The following is a 25582-nucleotide window of genomic DNA, read 5'->3' as shown; positions in this document are numbered from 1 at the left end:
ATCTTTGAGTTTAACAATACATGTAACACCAGAACTGGTGCTGTACAACTGGGAGAGTTGGACAAAGCCTGTTGGGGAGCTAAACTTATCTGCCTTTGATCAAAATGCTGAAGTCCATGTTTAGCTGGAGCATATGTATCTTTAAGAATAAATTAGCATTATTTGTAGTGCAGGAGAACCGAACAGCCTGTCACGGACCAGGACCCTCCTTGTGCTAGGTGCTGTACAAACCGACCAAAACCAGTCCATGACAGTTGGGTGACACATGGCTATAGGGGATGTCTGCACTGGGAACAAGAGGCAGGGGAAGAGACTGAAAAGAATCCTAGAAGTGCAGTAGGGCTGATGCTAGAAGACCTGCTGTCCCTTAGATGCTTCTTCCAGACCGGAGATGGTGTAGAAAGGAGACAGCTAATCGTGAGGGCCAATCTGCAACAAGGAAGAGAAGTGCAGAGCGCTGAGGTTCCAGACCTTGGTCCTAGGGCTGGGCCTAGGGGCCAGGCTAGCACTCCTCGCAGGGTGACTGTACCCAGCACGGCTAGCACAGTGGGAAGCAAAGGTTGGTTAGTGCCACTCTCCAGTTTTCAGAGGAAACCCTTCATAGATGTGCCCTTCTCCCCTGCACATTTTTGGACACTTCCTTTGCCCCACCCCCCACTTGTTTTTTTCCTCCCACCACCAATTGCATTTTACCAATGAAATGGGGGGGGGGGGAATCCAATCAACTGAAAAAGCTGCTGTTTTTATCTATTTTATCCAAATAAATTTTCTAAATGGAAACTTATTCAGGGGTTTGAAAGCCCTCCCCCCTTTTTTTTGACAAATTTTGTTTGAACATGTTGGTTCAGTTCTATGCTATTGATCTTTAGCAGCTTTCAGGCAACGAGCTCTGGTCCTTCTCTGGCCCCTAGCAGCAGAGGATCTAAGCACCCCACTCTTAGTGGATTTGTCCTCACAGCCCCCTATGCTAGTGCTCCTCCACCTGCCTTCCCTGGGTTTGCAGATGGCACCGGGGTGCAGACAGGAGCTAGGCCAGAGCTTAGAGAGAGAGGCCGGGTGTGTGCTCAGAGGCAGAAATGTAAAGGCCTAGGAAACTTTTACAGAAAACATTTAGGCTTGGAGTGAGCTTACGTGCCTATGGGGTTCAGTAGCTGCCAGGCAGGGTTTTGTAGTGCAGGGGTGCCTAACACTGGTCCTCAGGCAATAAGTACCTTTGTGGATCTGGGCTGAAGGGTCTCAAAAGGAATCCCAAAGCCCCCAACCTTTGAAGACTGTGCACTTCCCATAAGTCAGATATGAATACCTCAGCCAGGCCCCCCCATGCTCATCTCTCTGCTGCACCTAGACACCAGCCCCCTCTATGTTTGGGAAGTCCCCTCTCCCAGTGCTGTAGAGACCCCTGCAGAGTCCGTTCAGTGATGGCCCAGGCAGGGCCCTGGGATGCTGGCTATGTGTATCTACTAAGCCTGTAGCAGACTCACCCCCAGGGACGATTTAACAGCAGAGAGCTTGAAGAAGACACGTCTCCCCTCTTCTGGGCAGACGGTTTTCATCTCCTCCTGGCTCATCCCCAGCAGCTGGTTGCCATTGAGCACGCCAAGGCACTTCACCGTGCTGCAGGGAGACAGATAGATGGTGAGGGAGGGGTAGCTAGGTGCACAGGGCAAGGAGTAACCCCCTGAGATCAGCTACCTGGTAAAGGGCAGGACTGCAAAGAAAAACAATGGACTGAGGAAATGGCAAAGCTCCACGGTCGGACCATCAGCAGGGGAGACGGGCCTGGCGGGCGCGGTCTCTGTTCTAGCAGCAGCTGGAGCTGGACACAGGCAGATCTGCGCCAGGGGAGGTGCAGATGGATGGTGGGGGGGGAGGGGGCATTTGCTGGAATGTACTATCCAAGATGGGGAGAGCTGGTACCAGTACTTAGGGAAGCACTAACTGGGGCAAGAGGCACTAGTCAGTTTCGTGCATGGGAGTAGCCACCTGCCCCTTCTAGGGCATAAGGATCCTGCTTTCTTCCCTGGGGTTGGAAGTGGGGGTTGTTCTTCCCTCCCCCCAGGTATCAAAGTGTCCTTGACACCACGGTCCCACACAGCTCTGGGCCAAACCCCAAACTGCCCAACGGTGGCTTGGCCAATTCTGTGCCACTGAAGTCAGCGGGCACAGGATCAGCCCCCAGGGTTTCAGGATTGGGCCTGATGTGACTCAGGGAGACCAGTGGGGTGATGGCAGGGAGGGGCCTTTCTCAGAGAGAGAGTCTGGTTTCCAGGGTTAGTGACTGAGACGACCTACATCTTGGAGAAGCCCATGTCCCGCAGCCAGGCCGTCACCTCCACCGGCGTGGAGTGCTGCTGGAGACCAGGGGAGCTGCTTGGCACCTAGATCCAAAAGAGAGGAGGGGACTGAGGAGTCTCACAGCAAATGAGAGCTAATCACTTCCCCCCAACAGACAAGCGAACACTTCCCTCTCCCAACCACCCCGCAAGCCACTGCCTGCAGGTGACAAGCTCTCAGAGCTGGTGTCTGCTGGATGGGAGATCGGGAGCCTTTAGCACAGTGCAGGGAATGAGATCAGGAAACCCCTATTCTACAACCAGCATGCGCTGAACCGCTAGCAAGCTAGTTCCCATAATCCCAACCCCAGGATGTGGGGACAGCGCCCCACACGGGAAGGCCCAGCCAGGGTTTCAGTGGGTTGCTGCAGCTTGGAGTGGAACGGGGGGACCTACTTGGTTCATGCTGTTCTCCACAGGCTCCTGATCCACTGGCCCCACAATGTTATTCGGGATATAGCCCCTCTCGCCGGCGCTGTTTCTAGCAAGCCACCACTTCTTCCTCTGGTCTAGAATCTGAGTCAAGGGACACAGCGTAATTCAAATCAACCCCCAGGAGCCCAGGTGGTGAATGAGTGAAAGCCGTCACCCCGGCTACCAGAGCAGGGGGTCACCCTCATGGCAATGCCAGACTCCCAGCATGGCATGGGGACTGTCTAGGGCATCTATTAGCAATTAGAGGCCTAGGCCTGGTCTACACTAGGGGGGGGGGTTGATGTAAGATACGCAACTTCAGCTACGGGAATAGCGTAGCTGAAGTCGATGTATCTTATTTCGATTTACCTCCCATCCTCACGGCGCGGGATCGACGGCCGCGGCTCCCCCGTCTACTCCGCTACTGCCACACGCCCTGGTGGAGTTCTGGAGTCGATGGGAGCACGCTCGGGGATCAATATATTGCGTCTAGACGAGACGCGATATATCGATCCCCGATAGATCGACCACTACCAGCCGAGCTGGCGGGTAGTCTGGACATACCCCTAGAGACTAAGGCCAGACAGGACCATTCTGATCTCCTGCAGGGCACGGGCCAGAGAGGGTCACCCAGTGATTCCTGGCTGACACCAGCTGAGGATCAAACTAAATAAATAGCACACCAGATTCTGGACTGATTGGACTGGGTTCCTGGGGAGACAACTCCAGGTGCCTGCTGTGTAATGCAGTGCTACTGTCCCACCACCCATGACACAGTGTGAGATATAGATCCATCAATCTGAAGGCCAGAAAGGCCCCTTCTCCCCATCGTTTGACCTCCTTCATAGTCCAGCCCAGAGAATTGTGCATAGTGTCTAGTCCCTGCTGTAATGTGTCACGCTACTGGGCCATCAAGTCCAGTGTGCTGTTTCCAGATGAAAACAAACAGCCTCTCCCAAAATTGCATCTAGCCAGACGTGCCCAGGGAGGAGGTGACATTTCCTTCCTATCCCCCGCCCACCTCCCCAAAATCCGGGACATCCAACTTCCACTCTCATGAGACCGGAGCATACATTGTTATAGTATGGGCATTATTAGCGGGCTTAATTTTAGTACATGTCTGAAAACCCAGTACTGGGCACAGTATTATCGGTAGCAGCAACCCCCCACAGGCCGATCCTGTGCATGATATTTAGTCCTTGTTCCCCAGCCGTGCCATTGTGCAGCCTCTGGGCTGGTGGCATTTAGCTATAGTCAGCAATCAAAGGTCATTCTGTGCCTTGGTGCTGTAAGCCCTCTCTGCCTGTTTTCCAATCTCCGTTCACTTTGATCCACCAGTCCCTAGTAGCTGCCCTCCCTCTATATCTGTAAGTAGTCCTAGAGGAATGCTCTGTGCTTTAGAGAGAATGAAGACACAGTTTCCTCCCAAAGGTATCTAAGTTCTGACGCCAAGACCGCCTAGTAGAGACTGAACAATTCTCTGGGTTCATAGGACAGTTCCTGCCTTACCTCCAGCAGTTCCCCTTTCACGACAGTCAGCTCCTTGTTGTTCCTGGCCTGGAATTCATACATGGCTTGCATGCGCTGAGGTGGACTAGAAGGAGCTCTGGAAAGAGACCATGTATGGACTGTGACCATCTCAGGCCTAGATCCCTAGGGAGCCAGCTAAGAGATCCAGCTGCTTCTTCCAAAAAGATAACCCCATCCTGATCTCTCTCACAAAGCTCCTCATGGCATGTAACTATTGATTTCAGTACTACTCAAATCACCAAGAGCAGGTCTAGACCCACAGGATTTTTATCTAGACACAGCTAGAGGACCTGATCCTGAAGGGTGCTGAACACCCTCAGCTCTCGTCGCCCCCACCATGGGAGTTGCGGGTGCTGCCCCCACCCACCCCCCCAGAAGTGCTCAGCCCCTTGCAGGGTCAGGCCCATAGTCTGTTACTGTTGGGAGAACAGAGCCACTCGGCTACCCTGACACACTCAAGGTGAAAGAGCAACTGGCTGGGGCCAGGTGACCCAAAGGTGAACAGCAGGGGCTTGGGAGGAGCTGTGGGCTTTGCCCACAGAGATGGCATAGACAGCAGTCAGGAGTGGCAGGATGGCATGGAGAGAGCACCCACCATGGGGTGGGGGGCCAGGACAGGGTGACCCACTTTCAGAGGCAATAATGCAGCGAGCAATTAAGATACTCGACAAGGGAACTAAATGAGCTACTCATTTGTTGTCTCCAGCGGGTTTGACCTTCCTGTCTCACACAGACCCTCTTTTGTTCCAGGGATGCTTCCCTCATTTCTGACACAGCGTAAACTGCTGAACCCAAGGGTGGACAAAGCCCCCACCTTGGGTTTTCCTCCCTGGCATCACTGCAGCTGACAACAGGGCCCCTTTGTAATGAGCTGCCCTGGCATCCACCCACAGGCTCAGCGACATCCCAGGATGGAAGCACGGCTCTGCTGGCAGGCTGAGACCAGTCAGCTGTGGCAGATTCTTCTGCTGGTAGGACAGAAAGAACCTTGTGTGTGTAACAACTGCTGTGGGAGTGTGTGTGTAGCGTGTGTAGGATTTGGGGAACAGGACTGTGTTGAGCAAGGTGTGTGTGTGTGCGCAATTGCGGTCTCAGGAGGTGATCCCAGCAAGTTCTAAGTAGGAGTTATTTGCCCCACATAGCCAGGGGCCCTGTGCTGCCTGTGTTCATTAATTCACACTGAAGTCCAAGGGGCCTTCCTGGATGCAGTGTACTGGGACATTTCTCAGAACCTCAATAGGAAGCCGGGCCAGCCTAGGGACAGGAGCACGTACCTGGACGCAGCGTGGTTCTGGCTTCCCAGGGGCTGCTGCATGGAGAGACGATAAACATGCTTTAGTTACATCCTAGGGGGGCATTCCAGGGAAGCTGAGTGTGGAACAAGAGTCCTTCATGGCGCCCACTGAACAGACGTGTGATAACCCCCAGAGCCAGAGAAACAGCCTGGATAGGCTACGCAGCACGTGTGATCCCGGCAGCTTCTGGTCTGCAAACATAAGCCTGTCTTTCCAAACTACAGAAGAATCTCCCTCAGCTGTTAGCAATAGTAGGGCTTTGATCACTGCTAGACCCTGGGTGGAGGGGCAGCAGTCCACACACAGCAAATTCTGCATGCATTAAGTCCCTGGTAGGGGACGTAATCCTTTCCCAGAGACTCACTCACTGCACAAGGTGCCAAGTCACGGCCTGGCTACAACCTTCAGTTCAGTGTTTAAAGGGAAGGATGGGCTTACAGCAGTGCAAAGCATCTTCCCCTCCCCTGGACTCTGAGTTCCGATGTCTGGCTATGGTATACCTATAGCACTATAGCATCTGAGTGCCTCATAACCATTCATGCAGCTGTCCTAAGACTCCCTGGGTGAGACACAGCAGTGCTACTGGTCCATTTTGCAGATGAGAAATTAAGTCATGGGTCCTCAAAGGTATTTAGGCACCTAACACCTATGGAAGTTAAGTACCTGAATACCTTTGAGGCTCTCTGTCTAAGTGACTTGCCCAAGGTCATATGAGCAGTCAGTGGCAGAGCAGGAGCTTGAACCCGGGTCTCCCAGGGCCCAGGCTAGTGCTCTAACCACTAGACAACCCCCTCTCTCTTACAATGGGGTCTGGGGCCAAACTGCCTCATCAGTTTTGCTTCTGTGAGATGAGCTCATTAGATGTCCCTTGTGCTATTCCCCCTTCCCAATGACAGTGCTTCAAGTGGTCTGAGAGTGATGTGAGGGGAATCTATCGTAATCTGAGAGTAGCAGCTTTGGGAAGACAGTACTTAAAGTGCACCCCTCGGCGACCCAGCTCAAATTTTAATTTGTGCCGCCATGAACAGCCTGGCAGTCAAGACTCACCCTCTCCACGTGAGTGGCGTTCTCCCTATGGGTCGGCAGGGGGGGCACCCACCCATCTGAGAAGATGGGGATGTAGGGAGGGATGAACTGTCCGCCTGGGTATTCTGTCCTGGGATGGGGAAGAAAGAGAAGACTTTGCAATGCTGGTCTCCAGACAGGATTGTAAACACGTCTCTCTAATCACCGGCAGCTGCATAGGGTGGGTGGAGCGACTCGAAGGGGGACCCATAGCCCTGACAACAAGCAAAGAACAGGTCAAGGGGCTCAGGCTGGGAAGGGAGGCACCAGTCAGCCCTGCAGGAAGGTGCACATGGGGGTGGAGGGGACGATGGAAAGCTCAGTGAATTGGGCTGCTGGTTCCGAGCCGGCTCGGGCTGGTAGAGACAGATGCTGTTCCTGGATGTCTGATGCCCATTTGGGAGGAGCTGACTCTGCCCTCAGAACAGCTTCTCTCCCCATCTCAGGGCTGAATGGGCAATGGAGCTCGAGCTCACCTCTCAGACCAAGACAGGGCTGGGTAATGCGGGGAAGCTGTTGCCTGGGGCTAAAGAGGGGACTTCAGACCAGCAACTACAATCCGGATTATCATTAAAGGGGGAGATGGCTCCACTGGATCCCAGTTCGAGTTCTTTCCATGTTCGCCGGCTTAAGATCCTCCTCGTTAATAGCAACAGACGGTGCACGTGCCAAGCAACTGCTCCGCGCCCTGCTGGCTTGGCAGAGGGAATGGCCTGGATGCCGAGGGATTCTCCTCACCTCGTTGTGTGCCAAGCCTTGCCCAGACTCTTCCAGGTGTCACGATCCTTTTTCTCCAAAGACTCGTCCAGCAGGTCGATGGCTGCCTCAGTCAGCAGAGGGGAAACAATGGAAGAAGCCAGGCTTGGCCAGGGACAGGTGGATAAAATCTGTATATTGGGCAGATGGGGAGGAATCACAGTGATAAGTCAGGTCAGCCCAGAACCTCCCACCTCTGAGGGTCATGTCCGAGGGCAGCTGTGTTGTCAGGGTGCCCTCCTCATGCCTGCTTTGGGTGCAGCTGGGGGTGATGAGATGTTTGCAGGGAGATCTGTAATTGTGAAGTGCACAGTGCTGGGTGCAGGGGAACGGTTCACACTATCACTGTGCAGCAGAGCTCCAAAGTGCTCTTTGAACAGAGCCAATCACACAGCCCTTGGGGGCAGCGGGCGGATGCCGGTTTTACAGATCAGGACATGGAACCACAGAGAGGGGAAGTGATTTGCTCAAGGTCACAAAGTGAGCCAGCAGCAAAGCCAGGAATAAAAGCCAGGAATCCTGACTCCCAGGCCTGTGCTTTAATCACTAGCCCATGCCCTCTCCTGGTAGCCATAAGGCTATGTCCTGAAATTTTTACTGCCAGGGAATATCCGGGGTCTCTGAGATTCCTGTGGTGGGGAAAAATATGCATGCAACCCACTGCCCACTGTGAGCTGGCCCCCCTCTGTGCCCACATAGGACAAAGGGGCTTAGCTCTGGAATTCCTGGCAGAAGCCACAATGGCAGTCTCTACACCTATCCCTGAAGAATGCAGTGTGACGCTGCTGCTTGCTAAAGGAGCCGATTGTCCCCTAGCTGGGTGTTTGGCCCGCTGTCTCATCAGGTTTCTCTTTGCTGCTGCAATGGGCATGTGGGATACAGCAAAGGTAAATGACAGAACCTTGCAAGCACCAGTGAGACAAGAGGATGGCGGTTCCTTCCCTGTGTGTAGTTTTGCAGCTGATGGAAGCACTGCAGGTGCGTATGTGCTTTCCTTATTTGGTGAGGCTCCGAGACCTGGGCTTTGGGATCAGTCAACACTCAGTTTTTCTGGAGCCCTCAATCCAACTTAGGGTGACCAGATGTCCCGATTTTATAGGGACAGTCCCGATATTTGGGGCTTTTTCTTATATAGGCGCCAATTACCCCCCACCGCCGTCCTGATTTTTCACCCTTGCTGTCTGGTCACCCGAATCCAAATCCCAGAGTATGAGTTTTGGGGGAAGTTCTTCACCTGGGATAAGCTGGTTTAGTTCCATTGAAGTCACAGAGATGGTGGCAGCTCCACCAAAGCTGATGGAGCTGTACCAATTGACAGCCGCTGAGGATCTGGCCTGCTAGTAAGTAATTCCCAAGGAGAGCAGGATCAATTTGGAATAATGGTGTCATTAGGAGAATACGATTCACATACTGGTATTTTCCAGCCTGCCAGCCCATTGGATGCATGGATACGAGGGGAGTCAACCTGCAGCCCTGTCAATGAGATGGATCCTAACCGTCTGGGATACTCACGAAGGAGAGGGTGGAGAAGATCATTCGAACCAGTTCCGGGGCACTGGGCTGCTGCTGCAGCCTAGGTTTCAGCTTCCCCTGTGCAGACACAAAACATAGGCGAAGCTTTTCACCTCTCTGCCTTGGCCCCACTGCCAGGGAGGTAGCTGCACCCTGGGCGGCTAACGCAAGGAGGAGCAATGCAGAGGTGTAGCAAACTTGGCTGCAGCATGTGCTCTGTAACAAGTGTGTCTGGCTCTGGTAGAGCAGGGGAGTCAGCAGCAGAGCCCCCAGCACCCAGGAACTCCCTGCTGCATGGATATGACAAACACGTACCTATGCCGTATGCAGTGTTCTTGCTATAGCTGTGTGACCCGACTCCTGCAGGTGCAAGGTGTGGGGGAGGCTGCAGTCTTGGCGGGGCAGAGCAGAGACACCTGGCCAGGACTGCGAGGAGGAGCACCCCAGCCACTGCTGAACAGCTTTGTCTCAGGTAGGAGCCATTCAGCAACCGGATGGCCTGCCCCACGGCTGGGGACTCTTCCTCCTTGCAGGCCTGACTGGGGATCTCTGCTCCTCCAGGCCAGGATGACTGCAGCTTCTCCAGCACCTAGCGCTCAGGTGTCTTGGGCCCCTTGGCCATGCGGGGAGCCCCCTGCAGCCCCACTGCCAGCACTGCCCTAGCCCTAACTCCAGCCAGACCCCCCACTTACTTTACAGCAACCTTAATAATTAAAATAATTAAAAATAGAAAAAAAATCAATATGAATCATTGAAATTAGAGACAATAAAACCTGAATTTTGCCAAGCCTACATACGCACCATCCGACCATGCCCCCACCACCCTGGCTCGGCATCCAGCAGGAGGGACAGCCAGGGGCATACAACACACTCAGCTCCAGCTACTCTTTTCTATATTGGTTCTCAGATCACACTCATCACCAAAGTTTCTAAGCGCCTAAGCAGAGGAACCCCATGGGAACGGCCATGCAAGACCAGACCAGTCCCCCAGCCCTCACTGCTTGTGCCAGGTCAGACCAATGATCCCACTAGTCCCATAGTGGCTGATGGAAACTTCTTCGGCTCAAGCGATAGGGCCTGAGCAGTGCCAGGGGTTTCCTGGCTCTAAGAGGTTGCCAAGTAGCCATAGATTTATCCCAGGGTTATAGGCACAGTGACCCCACCCTCCATCCCCAGATCCCTCCATCCCTGATCCTGTTTAGTTTCAATAACTAACGTGATTCCCTGGTGGCGCTGAGGGGAGTTGGACACAGGGGGTTGGGTGCACAGGGTCTCTGCATCCAGGCATTTATACCATGCTCATCTCCATTGTATCCCAGTGCTCAGTCTCTTGCGGGGAGGGGATAGGTTCCCCCGTTGGACTTGTGCCCTCTGCTAATTGGGCCGGGCTGTGTCTGCGGATGATACAATGGTCTCTGTGTGCTGCTGCCATGGGCACCCCCTTGTTCGACCCACAGCCAGCTCTGCCCACCCAGCCAGTAGCCCCGACCTACCAGCAAGTTTAAGGCATATTTGATCTTCTGCAAGCAGGTCTCATACTCAGGCTCAGGGGGCAGCACTGTGAGGCACAGAGGGAGAGATGGGAGGGAGCTGTCAGCCTGGTAGCTGGGCCCTTACACCCACTTCTCCCACACCGCAGCAAGCAGGCAGCCAGATGCTGACAGACAGATCGGCCTCCCCACCCACGCACTCTCAGGGCAGGTAGCTTCGCTCTCAGGAGTGAGCCCTGTCCATCTGGCCAGCCATCGCCCCTCCTCCCTCCCCATCCCCTCTCCTAATAGCTGAGAACAGCAGAGAGCCTCAAGAGATGGGCCCCAGCCCCAGCTCTGGAACTGGCTCCTGGAGAGGCAGCCCAGGCCTGGGGACTGATCCGGGGCAGGAGCCACCCAGGCTAGGGTTACCATATTTCAACAATCAAAAAAGAGGACACGGGGTGCTGCCCTAGCCCCGCCCCCTCCCACTTCCCGCCCCCCTCAGAATTCCTCTACCCCCTACCTGTCCCCTGACTGCCCTCTCCTGAAACACCCCCCACCCTAACTGCCCCCAGGACCCCACCTCCTCTCTAAGTCTCCCTGTCCCCTGCCTGCCCCAACTGCTCTCTACACCCCCTTCTCCTGACAGCCTCCCCAGAACCCCCGACCAATCTAACCCCCCCGTTCCCTGTCCCTTGCCTGCCCCCACACCAGGCCGAGCGAGAGCTGCAGGCTCCACATGCAGCCAAACACTGTGGCGCTGCTCTGCGGGGAAGGAGGGAATGGGGGAGGGGGAGGGACTCTGGCTGCTAGAGGCCCGAGTGGCTGCGAGCGGCTTTCAATCAGGCCAGGCGTCCAATCAGCCGCGCCGTACTCTGCATGAGGGGAAGGGGGAAATCCCGGACATTTCTATTTTATTAGAAATCCCCCCCGGACAGCCATTTAAAGCTTAAAAATCCGGACATGTCCGGAAAACCCGGATGGATGGTAACCCTAACCCAGGCCCCGGGACCCTGCCTAGCTATTAGGAAGGAGCAGTGGCTGTGCCAAAGGGCACGGAGCTCCGTTCATGGGGTAATTCCTCGCCTGCCCCAACGTCATGAATAGCCGCATGCTCTCCGCTACCCACTCCCGGCTGGAGATATGGATACACCAGCCAGGGGCACAGACCCTAGCCACTTCCTTCCCCTGGAAGCCCACAGAGACCTGCCCCCAGATCCACCTCTCCCCGGGGGGCCCACCCAGAGACCTGCCCCCCAGATCCATCTCTCCTTGGGGGGCCCACCCAGAGACCTGTCCCCAAGATCCACCTCTCCCATCACAGGGTGTGTTTATACTCACTGCAGCTGGGACTGAGTGTCCCACCCTGGGTAGACAGACACACACTAGCTCTGTTCCAGCTACAGTGCTATAAATAGCATTGTGGCTGCTGCAGCACAGGCGGGGGCACGGAGTCCAGGCCTGCCCGAGCCCCTGGCTCCGCGACAGGGTGGGCAGCCTGGGCCATGCTCATGCCGCAACATGCACACGGCTCCACTCAAGTGCGTTAGCCGAAGCAGAGCTAGTGCGTCTGCCTACCGAGGCTGGGAGGCTCACTCCAGCGGCTGTGGAGACATCTCCTCAGAGACCTCCCTAGGTCCTCTTTCCCCTGGGGCGGCCATGCAGAGACTGACCCCACGTCTCCTAGGAGTGCAAGGCCCCCTTCCCCCAACCCGAACCCTTCCCCCCCCTCACCTCCTCTCTCCTTGTCCTTTTTCTTCGACTTCTTCTTGCTGCTCAGTGAGCCGCTCGTCTCCTTCAGCTTCCCCACGAAGAGCTCGATGTCACTCAGCACATGGTTCAGGATTTCCTGCCGACACAAGCAGCCGGGATGTATCTGAGGCAGGGCGGGGCCCCAGGCCAGCCTCTATCTCTGGGGAGAACGCCCAGGCCTAGCCACTGCAGCCAGAGCACAGAGCAAGGTCTGCCCATGGGGTACCTAATGCTGTATATTGGCTGGAAAAGTCCTGCATTGGGACCGGACCGGCAGGCGTCAGAAGGTGGTGGAGCTCCTGCCCTGGCGCAAACCCGGATCTCCCCAGCTCCTCCTTTGGCTGTATCCCCCCTTCCACTTGCTGGCCGGCCCACAGTTCCTTCTGGGCAGGGCTGGGACACAACTTGTCCCCTAAGCCAGCTGGCAGAGTGCAGAGGCTAAAAATCCACCCAGCTACCTCCTGGCTGCTACTTCCCCTCCCTCTTCTGCCAGCTGCTCTCCAGGCCTTTCTAAGGCAGAGGGGCCTTTCTCCTCAGGCCTGGCAGGGCACTTGGCAAGTGCCTTCCTACGTGGGTCCCAGCCTGACACTGCAGCCTCCAGGAGGGTCAGAGCGTGTCAGTACCAAACAAGCTCTGTCCTACTGCAAGTTTGCCTGATGATGCACCAGGGGCCAAGCCTATCCTTGGGGCAGGCTCCACCGGGCGATGACGGGGGCTGCAGCAGTCCCAGGAAAAGCTGGTATCAGGGAAGCAGCTGGAGCAGTCCTGGAGCACTTACAGTGTCTTTGTCCAAGTCCTGCGTCGCCTGCAAGCTGGGATCCGTCCACTCGTCTCTCGGCTTTGGGGGCCGCGGCTGGTCAGGCGCTGCAATAGCCAGGAGGCTGGGGTCAGTCACAGCAGGCAGGGGTTTGTAGTGGGGTTTGCATTCCACGCCCCCGTCCTCCAGGGCTCAGACTTACAGCTCCCGCCCCCCGGCCCTCTGCACCCTCCCACAGCACCGCCCCGCGATCTGCAGACATCAGTGAACGCGGCCCGGCTAAGGGGAGTCAGTATCATGAGCCCCATGGTACAGAGAGTCAGTGGCAGAGCTGGGAAGGGAATCCATGAATCCTGCTCCAAACCTGTACCTCCCTGGCCTGCCCCTCCTCCACGCCAACCCCCCTCCACTCACCAGCCCCTCCCTGCCATACCAGAGCCTGTTTACCATAATCCATGGAGGCTGGGGGATTCCGGGGCACCTGGTCTTGGCTTTGCCATGCTCGTGGTGCGGGGGGAATAAAGGGGTCTGGCTCTGGCGGTCCAGCCCACCTATCCTGGCTGGTACGTGGGGGCTTGCTGTGGAAGGACCCTTGGCTGTGCTGGGACAGCATGGTCTCCAAACTGCTCCTGAGAAAGGGAACAAGGAGGGCATCTTCTAGTAATGCAGCAGTAAGTGCTGTTCCTGCAGAGGGGCTGGGAGGGGAGGCTTCTTCTGCCACCTGGGGACACTGGAGGAGAAATGCCTGGTGACCCCTAGGAAGAGGGGTGGAGGAAACACATCCCATCCACGAGGGCTCTGTGTGACTCAATCCTAGGAGCACCCCAACTCTATGGAAGGACTGAGGGCACCTGTCTAGAGCTGGGGTGTGGGCTTGGGGACCTCAGAAGGTGGGGAATTTTCTTTGTACCTTTATGGGGGGGTTCCTTATCGGAAATCCAGGGTGTGTGGAGGGGGGTGGGGGCTCCTGGGAATCCAGGGTTGGGGGACTCTGTCAGACCTGGAAGTGCCCCAGCTGGAGACAGTGGTTGGGGGGTTGCACCTACGTTATCCTGCTGGAGACAGGCTCTCTGCACCCCATTACCTGAGCACGTCCTGACTCTCCCGTTCCCCTTTCCACTCCTTGACGGCCTTCTCCAGGTTGGCTTTCATCAGCTCTGCCTGATGGGAAGGGAAGAGGAACACAGCAGGACCATGAGTTCCCCTCCACAGCCCTGCAGTCGAGAGCAGCGGTCCCTATGCTGCCAATAGTGGGGGTAGACCCCAGAACATCCAGCTCTGAAAGCAACTGCTACTGGAGCTATAGGAGACTCTCCCTAGCAGCGTGGGGACAATGACACACAATCATGATTCCATCCAGTACAGGGCTGCAGTGACACATACACCCCATGCTAATAAGTCTCCCATTCCCGTGCTCCACAGAGGGGGCCAAGCCGCTACCTGAAGCCGTCCTTAGACCTGCTGCCGCCCACCGAGGCGGTACTGTGTAGCTGGGCTCGTGCTGCTCACCCCCAGCTGCTCGCACTGGAAGAGGAGGATGCTGCTCCCATGCTGGCTCTGCTCCCTCACGGTGACGGCCAGGAGGGAATTGTAGACACAGCGGTTGAGGACGGCAGCGCACTCCTGGACGCTCTCCAGGGGGTAGCTCTCCAGCTCCTCCTGCAGTGGTGGGGGAGAAGAGCAGGGGGGACGGGGCAGATCAACGGGACATTGGGTGTCTCTGCTCTGCTGGAGATCCAAGCTCCTCTTCCATGGACATGGGGTGTGTGGGGAATCCTATGGGCCAGAGGCAGCATTTCCTGCCAGCCCTATGGCAGGGGATGAGGGTAAGCCCCCCAATTCGCTCTCCCCCAGGACCCCAAAGAGAGTGCATGCTGTGCAGGAGGGGCTGGGCCCTGCTGGGAGGAGGCTAAGATGGGCTGGGAAACCCCCATGCACCTTGGTCTCGATGTCGCTCAACAGCAGCTCATGGCCCCTCACTTGCAGGATCATGTCCTGTCCCCAGACCCGTCCCTGCGCATCCATCATCTTCAACCGCGCCACACAGTCGTCCACGCCACGGATGTCCTTGGAGTCCACGTGGATGGTGAGCAGGTGCTGGGGACACAAAGTACAGTGTCCAGGCCCTCCCCAGCGTCCCCCACCCCAGCCCCGACAGCAGGAGAGGAGACGCGTGGGGCACCACGCAACCTGGGGCGGGTCCCCGCATGACATGGCTGAGCAAGGTGGCAGTGGCTGGTACTGGCCAGTGCAGAGCATGAGGCGGGGACGTCTTGTCTGCAATCAGTGGGGAACCCAGCCAGAGTGAAAGCCCAGAGGAAGCAGTGTGCACCAGCATCGCCCATCCTGGCGCACCAGAGCATACTGGGAAGGCCCCTTCCCACTGGGGTGATATGACAGTGTGGGGGCAGTTGGTCGTGCACAGGAGGCAGCAAACAGGGCTGCTAACAGGGGAGTTTGAGTGGGAGTTTGCAGGGGGAGGTGGAAGGGGAGGCAGGAGGGCGCGGTGCGTCGTGTGTTCTGTGTCCCCAGGTGCTGTGGGCAGAGACTGCAGCAGCCATGAGCCAAGCAGCAGGGGACAGAATGCAGATGATTGCATGTGGAAGCTGCGGCATGTATATGGTGCTAGCAGGTAAGCCTAAACAGAGGTATGTTTGTATGAAGTGCCTCCTAATACAGTTACTGGAAGAAAAGATTCAAGGGTTGGAGATGCAAGTAGATACCCTGGTGGAGTTTAGAAGGGGGTTCGAGCAGCTGACGGAGGAAAGGCAAGGAGGGGCTGAAGGGGAATGCTCAGGGGTGCAGGTGGAAGCAGGGGCTGAGGACTATGAGGGGGGAATGTTAGGGGGAGAACAAGGGCAGTGGAAGCATGTGACCGTGAGAAGCAGGCCAAGGAAAAGGAGGGCTAGTGAAGGGGAAATAGAACTCAGGAACAGGTTTGGGTGTTTGGATAAAGAGGAGGGGGGGCAGCAGGTGGTAACTGAAGGTGGGAGGGTGAAGAAGAAGAGAAGAGCAGCTAGTCCAATAGAGAGAGGGGAGGAGTTGATGGAGACAGCACCAAATCTGGGCCCCGGGAGGATACAGGATGGCACAAGGGGGAGTATAAGGGAAAATAGGAATGGACACAGGTTACGACTAGAGGGAACAGAGGATAGATTAGTAGATTGCACTGTCACCAGGCAAAGGCAGGTTTACGTGATTGGGGACTCCTTACTGAGGAGGTTAGACAGGCCTGTGACCAGGGCGGACCCAGAGAACAGAAGGGTGTGCTGTCTACCAGGCGCTAAGATACGGGATGTGGACCTGCGGTTGAAAAGGATCCTAAAAGGAGCAGGTAAGAACCCCTTGATAATCCTTCACGTAGGAACGAATGACACGGCTAGGTTCTCGTTAGAGAGAATCAAGGGAGATTATGCCAGACTGGGGAAGACGCTCAAGGAAATCGAGGCTCAGATCATCTTTAGTGGGATTCTGCCTGTTCCTAGAGAAGGGCAGCAAAGGGCTGACAGGATTGTGAGGATAAATAGTTGGCTAAGGGAGTGGTGCTATAAGGAGGGCTTTGGGATGTATGGCCACTGGGAGGCTTTTGGGGACAGACAGCTATTCTCACGGGATGGACTTCACCTGAGTAGGGCAGGAAATAGACTTCTGGGAGGGAGGCTGGCTCATCTCATCAAAAGAGCTTTAAACTAGGAAGTTCGGGGAGACGGTTGGGAGATGTACAGTTAATCTCCACGCCAGATTCCAACATTGAAAAGGAGAGTGATGAGATAAGAACAGATATAGCTGGGGGGATGGGATTGGACATAAGAAGGAGAGGGGGGATGAACAGTAAGGGGTCCGTAACAAATTGCATAACTAATGGGAGACAGGCTGAACAGCATACATTAAGATGTTTATACACCAACGCAAGAAGCCTAGGTAACAAAATGGAGGAATTGGAGCTCCTGGTCCAAGAAATGAAACTGGATATCGTAGGAATAACTGAAACGTGGTGGAACAGTAGTCATGACTGGAGTACAGGTATGGAAGGGTATGTGCTGTTTAGGAACGACCGGAACAAAGGTAAAGGTGGGGGGGTGGCATTGTATGTCAATAATGAGGTAAGCTGTAAAGAAATAATAACTGATGGAATGGATAAGACGGAGTTCGCCTGGGCAATACTCACACTGGGTAAAAGAACTACTAGAGCCTCCCCTGGGATAGTGCTTGGGGTGTGCGATAGACCGCCGGGATCTAGCCTGGATACGGACAGAGAACTATTTAATGTTTTTAGGGAAGTAAATGCTAATAGGAACTGTGTAATTATGGGGGACTTTAACTTCCCAGATATAGATTGGGGAACAAATGCTAGTAGTAATAATAGAGCTCAGGTGTTCCTAGATGTGCTTGCTGATCAATTCCTTCATCAAGTAGTAGCTGAACCGACGAGGGGGGAGGCCATTTTGGATTTGGTTTTGGTGAGTAGTGAGGACCTCGTTGAGGAAATGGTTGTAGGGGATAACCTTGGCTCCAGTGATCATGAGCTAATTTGGTTTAAACTAAATGGAAGGACTAACAGAATTAAATCGAAGACTAGGGTTTACAATTTTAAAAAGGCTAATTTTAATAAATTAAGAGGACTGGTTAGGGAAGTGGATTGGGCTAACTTATTTATGGATCTAAAGGCAGATGATGCCTGGGATTATTTTAAGTTAAAGTTGCAGGAGCTGTCGGAGGCCTGTATCCCGAGAAAGGGAAAACGGTTAGTAAGCAAGAGATTTAGACCGAGCTGGATGAGCGACCGTCTCAAAGGGGCGATTAAGAAAAAACAGAAAGCGTACAAAGAGTGGAAGAGGGGAGGGATCAGTAAGGAAACTTACCTTATTGAGGTCAGAGCATGTAGAGATGGAGTGAGAAAGGCCAAAAGCCGTGTAGAGTTGGACCTTGCGAGGGGAATTAAAACCAGTAGTAAGAGGTTTTATAGCCATATAAATAGGAAGAAAACAAAGAAAGAAGAAGTGGGACCGCTGAAGACTATAGCTGGAGTGGAGATTAAGGATAATCTAGGCATGGCACAATATCTAAACGAATATTTTGCATGGGTCTTCAATGAGGCCAATGAAAGGTTTAGGAATATTGGCAGCGTGACAGAGGGGAATACAGGAGGGGGGATTACGGTATCCGAGGTAGAAACCAAACTTGAACACCTTAACGGGACTAAGTCGGGCGGACCGGATGAGCTTCATCCAAGAATATTGAAGGAACTGGCACGAGAAATAGCAGGCCCCTTAGCGATAATTTTTAATGAATCTTTAAACTCGGGGGTGGTACCGTTGGACTGGAGAATAGCTAATGTGGTTCCTATTTTCAAGAAAGGGAAAAAAAGTGACCTGGGTAACTACAGGCCTGTCAGTTTAACATCTGTATTGTGCAAGGTCCTGGAGAATATTTTGAAGGAGAAAGTAGTTAAGGACCTTGAGGTCAATGGAAATTGCGACAAATTACAACATGGTTTTACCAAAGGCAGATTGTGCCAAACCAATCTGATCTCCTTCTTTGAGAAAGTAACAGACTTATTAGATAAGGGAAATGCGGTGGACCTAATATACCTCGATTTCAGTAAAGCGTTTGATATGGTACCGCACGAGGAATTATTGGTTAAATTGGAAAAGATGGGGATCGATATGAAAATCCAGAGGTGGATAAGGAACTGGTTAATGGGGAGACTGCAGCGGGTTGTACTGAAAGGTGAACTGTCAGGTTGGAGGGAGGTCACCAGTGGAGTTCCTCAAGATTCGGTTTTGGGTCCCATTTTATTTAATCTATTTATTACTGACCTCGGAACCAATTGTAGGAGTGGGCTGATAAAGTTTGCGGATGACACAAAGTTGGGAGGTATTGCCAATTCGGAGGAGGATCGGAATATTCTGCAGGGAGACTTGAATGACTTTGTAAATTGGAGTAACAGAAATAGGATGAAACTTAATAGTGAAAAGTGTAAGGTGATACATTTAGGGATGACTAACAAGAATTTTAGTTACAAGCTGGGGACGCATCGGTTGGAAGTAACGGAGGAGGAGAAAGACCTCAGAGTCCTGGTAGACCGCAGGATGACTATGAGTCGACAATGTGACGTGGCAGTGAAAAAAGCCAATGCGGTCTTGGGATGCATTAAGCGAGGTATATCTAGTAGGGATAAGGAGGTGCTGCCTCCGTTGTACAAGGCACTGGTGAGACCTCATTTGGAGTACTGTGTGCAGTTCTGGTCTCCCATGTTTAAAAAGGATGAACTCAAACTAGAACCACTAGGATGATCAGAGGAATGGAAAACCTGTCGTATGAAAGGAGACTCGAGGAGCTTGGTTTGTTTACCCTAACCAAAAGAAGGCTGAGGGGGGATATGATTGCTCTCTTTAAATATATCAGAGGGATAAATACCAGGAGGGAGAGGAATTATTTCAGCTCAGTACTAATGTGGACACGAGAACAAATGGATATAAACTGGCTGTGGGGAAGTTTAGGCTTGAAATTAGATGAAGGTTTCTAACCGTCAGAGGGGTGAAATATTGGAACAACCTTCCGAGGGAAACGGTGGGGGCGAAGGACCTGTCTGGTTTTAAGATTAAGCTAGATAAGTTTATGCAGGGAATGGTTTAATGGGATAACATGATTTTAGTCAAATAAACAGCGTGCCATCGCTGGTAAATAGTATCAATGGCCAATGAGGGTCTGGCTGGAGAATCTTGCCTACATGCTCGGGGTTCTACTGATCGCCATATTTGGGTAGATTGGCAGAGGCCCTGGTTTTTTGCCTTCCTCCGCAGCATGGGGTAGGGGTCGCTAGCTGGAGGATTCTCTGCTACTTGAAGTCTTTAAACCACAGGATTTGGGGACTTCAACAGCAGAGTCAAGGGAAAGGGGTTGGGATGGCTTTTGTGGCCTGCATCATGCGGGAGGTCAGACTAGATGATCATAATGGTCCCTTCTGACCTTAAAGTCTATGAGTCTATGAGTCTATGATGAGTGGGTGTGGAGAGGGCATTTTCTCCAGGGAGGGAAAACAGGCCACTTGGGCTTCTCCTACCTCCACGCGGTGCTGGAAGTCGCTTTGCTGCTTCAGTGTGGAGAGGGTGTAATCCTTGCGCTGGCCTGCAGGTGGAGAAGGGCAAGAGGAATGAAAGGGAGAGGCAGAAATCTGGGCAGAAGAAGGGGCTGGCTAACGGGAGCAGTGGTGCAAGTAGAAATCATTTCTTGCCAGTGCTGCACTCATGGGAGGGACACAAGGGAGGGCACGTGACCTCTCCATATGACTCCACCCCGCCCCCAACCCGGGGCCCCCACACTCTCCCTGTCCCCTCTGACGCCCCCCTTTACCTGTCTAAAATTTTACAACAAAATGATGCTTTGGGCCCCTGGTGCCACCTGTACTTCCAGGAGTCATTGAGGATCCAGCAGCACCCCACATTGAAAGCTTCTTAAATGAAAGAAGGATAGGAAGGACAGTCACCCCACTTTCCCTTAACACACTATCAGTGTCTTCCTTATGTCCAAACTAAGCTTCTGCCAGCTTGGCTTTATCTAAGGGTATGTTCACTACCAACGTTAAAGAGCTGCTGCGGCAGCGCTTTAACGTGGCTGTGTAGTCGTGGCCTGGCACTGGGAGAGAGCTCCCCCAACGCTGTAAAAAACCCACCCCCACGAGGGGAGTAGCTCCCAGCGCTGTCTACACTGGCACGTTACAACGCTGAAACTTGCAGCACTCTGGGGGGGGAGGGGTTCACACCCCTGAGCAAGAACATTTCAGCGCTGTAAAGTGGCAGTGTAGACAAGGCCTAAGTATTGCTCCCCGCCTGGCACCAGGAAAGCAAAGATGCTGCACCATTTGGGTTTGATGGGAAAGAGGCACAGAACTGTGTGTGCCATGTGCATCTTGATAGAACTCCAGCCCACCTTGTTTTATTATTTTCCTCAGCATGACATACAGGAGGGGGAATCAAAATCAGCCTGGCAGAACATGCATGAGAACTGTCTCTGGGAAGATAACCAATTGATCAAAATCACATTCTCTGATCTCTTGGGGCCAAATTCTATTCCCATTGAAATCAAAAGAAGTTTTGCTATTGAGTTCAATGGGAACAGGCTTTGACATCTGGAGAGGAAAGAACAAAACCACTCAAGCAATGGCTATGTTGCTTATACCATAGGTATCAAAGGCTGCTGACTCATGTGAGAAAGGCAGCAGATATCTGATCTTTGTCCATTGCAAGGGAGAAATCAGCAATCAATGAGGCTAGAACAGTCCAACTCATAAGTCCATCTGCAAAGGATCAAGGAAATATGAAGGCTCCAGACTACCTTAAAGTCCTCAGTCCCTTGGTTAGAATGCTCCCATCAGTATATGTTCATAGTCCAGAGGCTGGAGCAGGAATCAAAAACATGTCTAAACACCTTTCGTTCCCCCCACCCCTGCCCTCTTGAGGACTCCTGACCAACTTAACAGCACAATACATATGCTAACAAACTTAAACAAAGCCTTGGTTTATGTTTGTTAGCACATGTATTGTGCTGTTAAACCCATATAACGAATGAATGAATGCCCTCCCTAGCAGCATTCTGCTCCTTTAAGGAGCAGAGTGCAGCTCCACCCCTACTCCAGAGGGGCGGGACCAGCCTCCCCAAGTCTTTCCGGTGCCCCGTACCCACTAAAAATCTCTTGCTGGTACTGCGTACTGGAGCGTACCACCCTACTTGCACTCCTGGGCAGCAGGTGCGGAGACATGAGGGAGGGGAAGGGGAGGGGTAGGCTGAAGGGAGGGGGACGCTGGTCTTACGGTAAATGGCTTTGCTGCTGGGCCTGGACGTGCTGTTGGCTCTGATGAAGTTTGGGCTGCCATTGCTGAACTCACTGCAGAGAGGACAGACATACAGACACCTGGTGCATAAGATCCCAAGGACCCTCCTCCCTCCCCCCCGAGCTTGGGCCCTTGCTCCTCAGTGCAGGGACCTGCTGGCACATGCCAGGTTGTGCAGCAGAGCCGGGCGAGTAGGGTTTGACGACAGTCGGCCTTTGCCTGGCCCCCACCGGCCTGTGAGGAATCTCAGAGGGTGCCTCCCCACCCAGGTGGGGAGATGCAGAGAGAGGAGTGCCTGGGCCCTGCTTGGAAGATGCCCCCTGTCCCTCAGGTTGGCTGCTCTGCCCAAGAGCCCTGGGGATGGTCAGAGAAGCAGCTGTCAGATGGAGCATTGATTGTATTGTGTGCTTGTGGGGTGGGGGAGCAGGGTAGGGGGCACCCCCAGAGCCCTAAGAGAGATGGGCACTCACTTGTACTGAGACTCGGTCCCGTAGCCAAAGTGCTCCATCATGGTCGGCCCAGAGAGCAGGCCCTGCAAAACAGAAACTTCAGAGCCCACACCCAGAGGATGGGATCAGCTGCAGAAGAGCAGGGTAGAGGGAGCTGAAAGGACGCAGGACCACAGTAGTAGGAGAATAATATGTCCCATTTTCGCCAGGACAGTCCCTTTTTTAAGTCCTGTCCCAGCCGTCCTGACTTTTCTGGCAAGAGTGGGCATTTGTCCAGATTGCTCTTGCAAAGCTGATCAGCTGGCAAGAGCAAATGGGCCAAATGCCCACTCTTGTCAAAAGAGAGTGGGGTGCGGAGGAACATGCATGGCGGTGATGCCAGCCCCGCGCAGGGGGAGAGGCAGGGCTCGGGCAGGGGCAGGCAGGGCTCCTACCCCCCACCTCTGCCCCCTCGGCTCCAATGCACACCAGTCACTGACGGTGCCCTGCCCTCCCTCAGTATAGGGGCACACCCTGATCCTGCCTAGCCATGCAGCCCTCTGCAGGGAACAAGGGGCTTCCAAAGAGTGAGGTTTGGAGACTCCGGGAGGGTTGGAGGCTGGAGCAATCATTATCCAGTGGGGGAGCCCAGGGAGGAGAGCTAATGATTTAGCCTTCACTGAAGGGCTTCAGCTAAACTCAGTCCCTGTCTTCTTCTCCAGCCTCCGCTCCTCGAACTCTTACCTTCTCCACAACGGGCTGGATCTGCCCAGAAGGGGAGGGGACAATGTTAGGCCAGCTCCCCGAATTACCCCAAATGCCTCCCCTCCTGAAAATAGATCCCCAGGATGTTTGGAAGGACTATAACCTCTCCTGCTTCAGGGCGCGAGCTACCTTTTAACTAACGGGGTCAGGTTATTTCACAATTGTCCACTGGGGAAGGGGCTTTCTTGCACCTTCCTCTGAAGTAGCTGGTGCTGGGCAGTGCCAGAGCCAGGACACTAGGCTAGATGGGCCTCTGCTCTGATCCCATGTGGCAATCCCTGTGCTCCTTTTGTCACAAAAGCTTGGTCTCTACTGAGCCCCGTGGCTAATCAGGCCTCCATTCTCGCCCGTTCCGTCACCTCACAGCCACCGATGCCACTTATCAGACAAGCGCTGCGATCAATCCAAACCCTTCCTGGCCAGCTGCCTCCCCACAGCCCTGGCTCTAGCAAGGAGCACCAGGAAGTTGGCGGCGTCACGGCCCTGCCAGCCATCTTGCTGTTAAGAAGCCCCAGATCAGGCATTTTCCCTGCAGGGCTTGAAATGCTGGAGGGAGGGCAACTTGCCTGGTTTGAGAGGGAGATTCCCCTTAGTAACCATGTGTCTGAGTTGCTGCTGGTTAACCCCAGCTCATATCTATCCCCTTCCAGAGCCACACGTCACAGCACACCACGGCCTGTCAGCCGGACCCAGAGAGCAGGGGCCTTTCTCCAAACAATTAGCTGCTCCTCACAGAGTCTTCTCCCTGGGGAGGCATCATCAACCTGGACCTGCTTGCTGCTTACTCCTCCCTCACTAAGAGCTTGAAGCAGCACCTGGTGCCGGAAGCTGGCGTCTAGGGGATACTGCAAGTCGGTTACCTGGCAGGTTGTCAGAGCGATGGCTCCTACCCGTTCTCCAGTGGGCGATCACAGGGGCATTCTCTCCTGGAGAAAGTCAGGGGAAGAGAAAGGGGCCAAGAGCTGCAGCTTGGACAATCTACAGCTTCGACTGCAGACTTTGATCTCCCCAGCTCTGGACTCGCTCTCTTGGTAACTGGACCCAGAGGGAGTGAATCATAATAATCTCGTCTGACGTGTGACACAGGGACCACGCCTGCTGCTCTTTGGTCTCTTGCATAGGGAAATCATCAACCCTGCAGGTCCCTGCCGATGCACAGCAATCCTAGGCTACAACAGCTTCAGAGCAGACCCTCTCCCAGCTCTCTCCAGACACCTCCACCCTCATTGTCAGCACCCTGACTAACCCAGCTCTGGAAATCCCTGCCCAGCTCTGCACGGCAGACACCTCCCGCAACCCCCCCCCCCCCCGTATCCCTCCCCTCCCACAATGCCATGACCCTCACACACAGCTCTACTGGCTCCCCTCCTGTGAGCATCCTGCCCTCCAGCACTTCCTCCTCATGCAGAGCTGAGCTCCCGGCATTGCTCTGCCAATGCTGCTGAATCCTAACCCACTTTGCCACTCCAGCACTGGCTGTTTCCGGATCATATGCTGGTTTCGTGACATCGCTGGGGATTCATTCACTAGACCCGTTTCACGTGTGGTTTATTCTGAAATTGGGCTCACGGCCCTCTCCCTGGCAAGCTATTAACCCATTCCGGAGGGGGCTTCTCCATGCTGGAGGGGGCTTCTCCATACCAAACCTAGCCCTACCGCCTGCTGGTTCTTCAGCACAGCTCCCCCCTCACTCTGCCTTTCCCAGTCACCTCCCAGCAAGCCGGTGTCTCCAGCACTGTCCTCTCCAGTCCTGGTTAGGACCCCTCCTCTCCATTTACCCTTGGGCTCCTGATCTCCACCCCTCAAGACCCGTCCTCTTCCCTGGCCTTCGCTTCTCCACAGAGATGCTTTGTTGACAGAGTGGACCTTGAACAGACCTCCTGGGTTTAGTCGTGAGGACGGCACCTCCCTTGTTTTCCTGACAACCAGCAAATACAAACCCCAGCAACTCATCCCCCCGCCCCAGCACAGGCAGGGGCAAAGCACCAGAGGGCGCCTGGAGATTGCACAGAAGCCTTGGCGTCTCCATCAGGGGCTTAGCAGCACCGCAGAGTGAGGGGAGGGCTGGCCTCAGACTGCAGACCCACACCTCTCTCCTCCTCCCGCTGCCCCTCCCCAGAACACTCTCCCCCACCTCCCCCATCCCAGCCCCTTCCCATTCTTATTTGCCCTTCTATTCTTTCCCCCTCACCCTCCTGTGGCTAGAGTAGTCAGGACGGGGTTAAATTAATAGCAAAAGGGGAAGGTAAAAAAAGTGAAGATATGAGCACTCAGCACAAAAATCAAGATGTTGAGAACAAAATGAATAAAGGCACCAAAGGGCAAAAGAGAATAAATTCTTGAATTGCCGATACCCAGACTTCTAGCAGCAGTGTAACACACAAGAGGAATTGGACTTGCTCATTTATGAGCATAAATTCCATCTAGTTAGTATTACTGAAACCTGGTGGGATGATTCACACGACTAATGTTAAAACCAATTGTTATAACCTCTTTAGGAAGGATCGAGTGGGCAAAAGCAGCGGGGGGGGGGGGACACTCTATGTCAAAAATGGCATTATCTGTTTCCAAGTCACTGATCACTGGGAAGAAAATGATCTTGAATGCTTATGGGTCAATATTCTAACAGAGAAAGCCCAAGATGGGGTACTAGTTGGTGTCTGCTACAG

At 54.0% G+C, this 25582-nt stretch overlaps 1 protein-coding gene across 1 annotated transcript; it reads right to left on the bottom strand.

The window, feature by feature from the left end:
* On the bottom strand, positions 1 to 23966 carry EPS8L3 (EPS8 like 3). The gene is made up of 20 exons (XM_034770113.1): positions 23774 to 23966; positions 22191 to 22252; positions 21700 to 21773; positions 19953 to 20017; positions 14825 to 14983; positions 14396 to 14545; positions 13971 to 14047; positions 13334 to 13515; positions 12908 to 12993; positions 12112 to 12226; positions 10399 to 10463; positions 8906 to 8983; positions 7376 to 7524; positions 6620 to 6728; positions 5552 to 5586; positions 4257 to 4353; positions 2730 to 2849; positions 2293 to 2378; positions 1482 to 1614; positions 1 to 429 (listed from the first exon to the last, which is right to left on the bottom strand). The coding sequence occupies exons 2-20, from the start codon at positions 22229 to 22231 to the stop codon at positions 412 to 414; spliced, it is 1839 nt and encodes a 612-aa protein (XP_034626004.1). The 5' UTR covers positions 22232 to 22252; positions 23774 to 23966; the 3' UTR covers positions 1 to 411.
* Between the last annotated feature and the right edge of the window lie 1616 nt (positions 23967 to 25582).

Source organism: Trachemys scripta, chromosome 4 (assembly GCF_013100865.1).
Source record: "Trachemys scripta elegans isolate TJP31775 chromosome 4, CAS_Tse_1.0, whole genome shotgun sequence".
Taxonomy (NCBI): domain Eukaryota; kingdom Metazoa; phylum Chordata; order Testudines; family Emydidae; genus Trachemys; species Trachemys scripta.
This window is presented reverse-complemented; position numbering and strand designations above follow the sequence as displayed.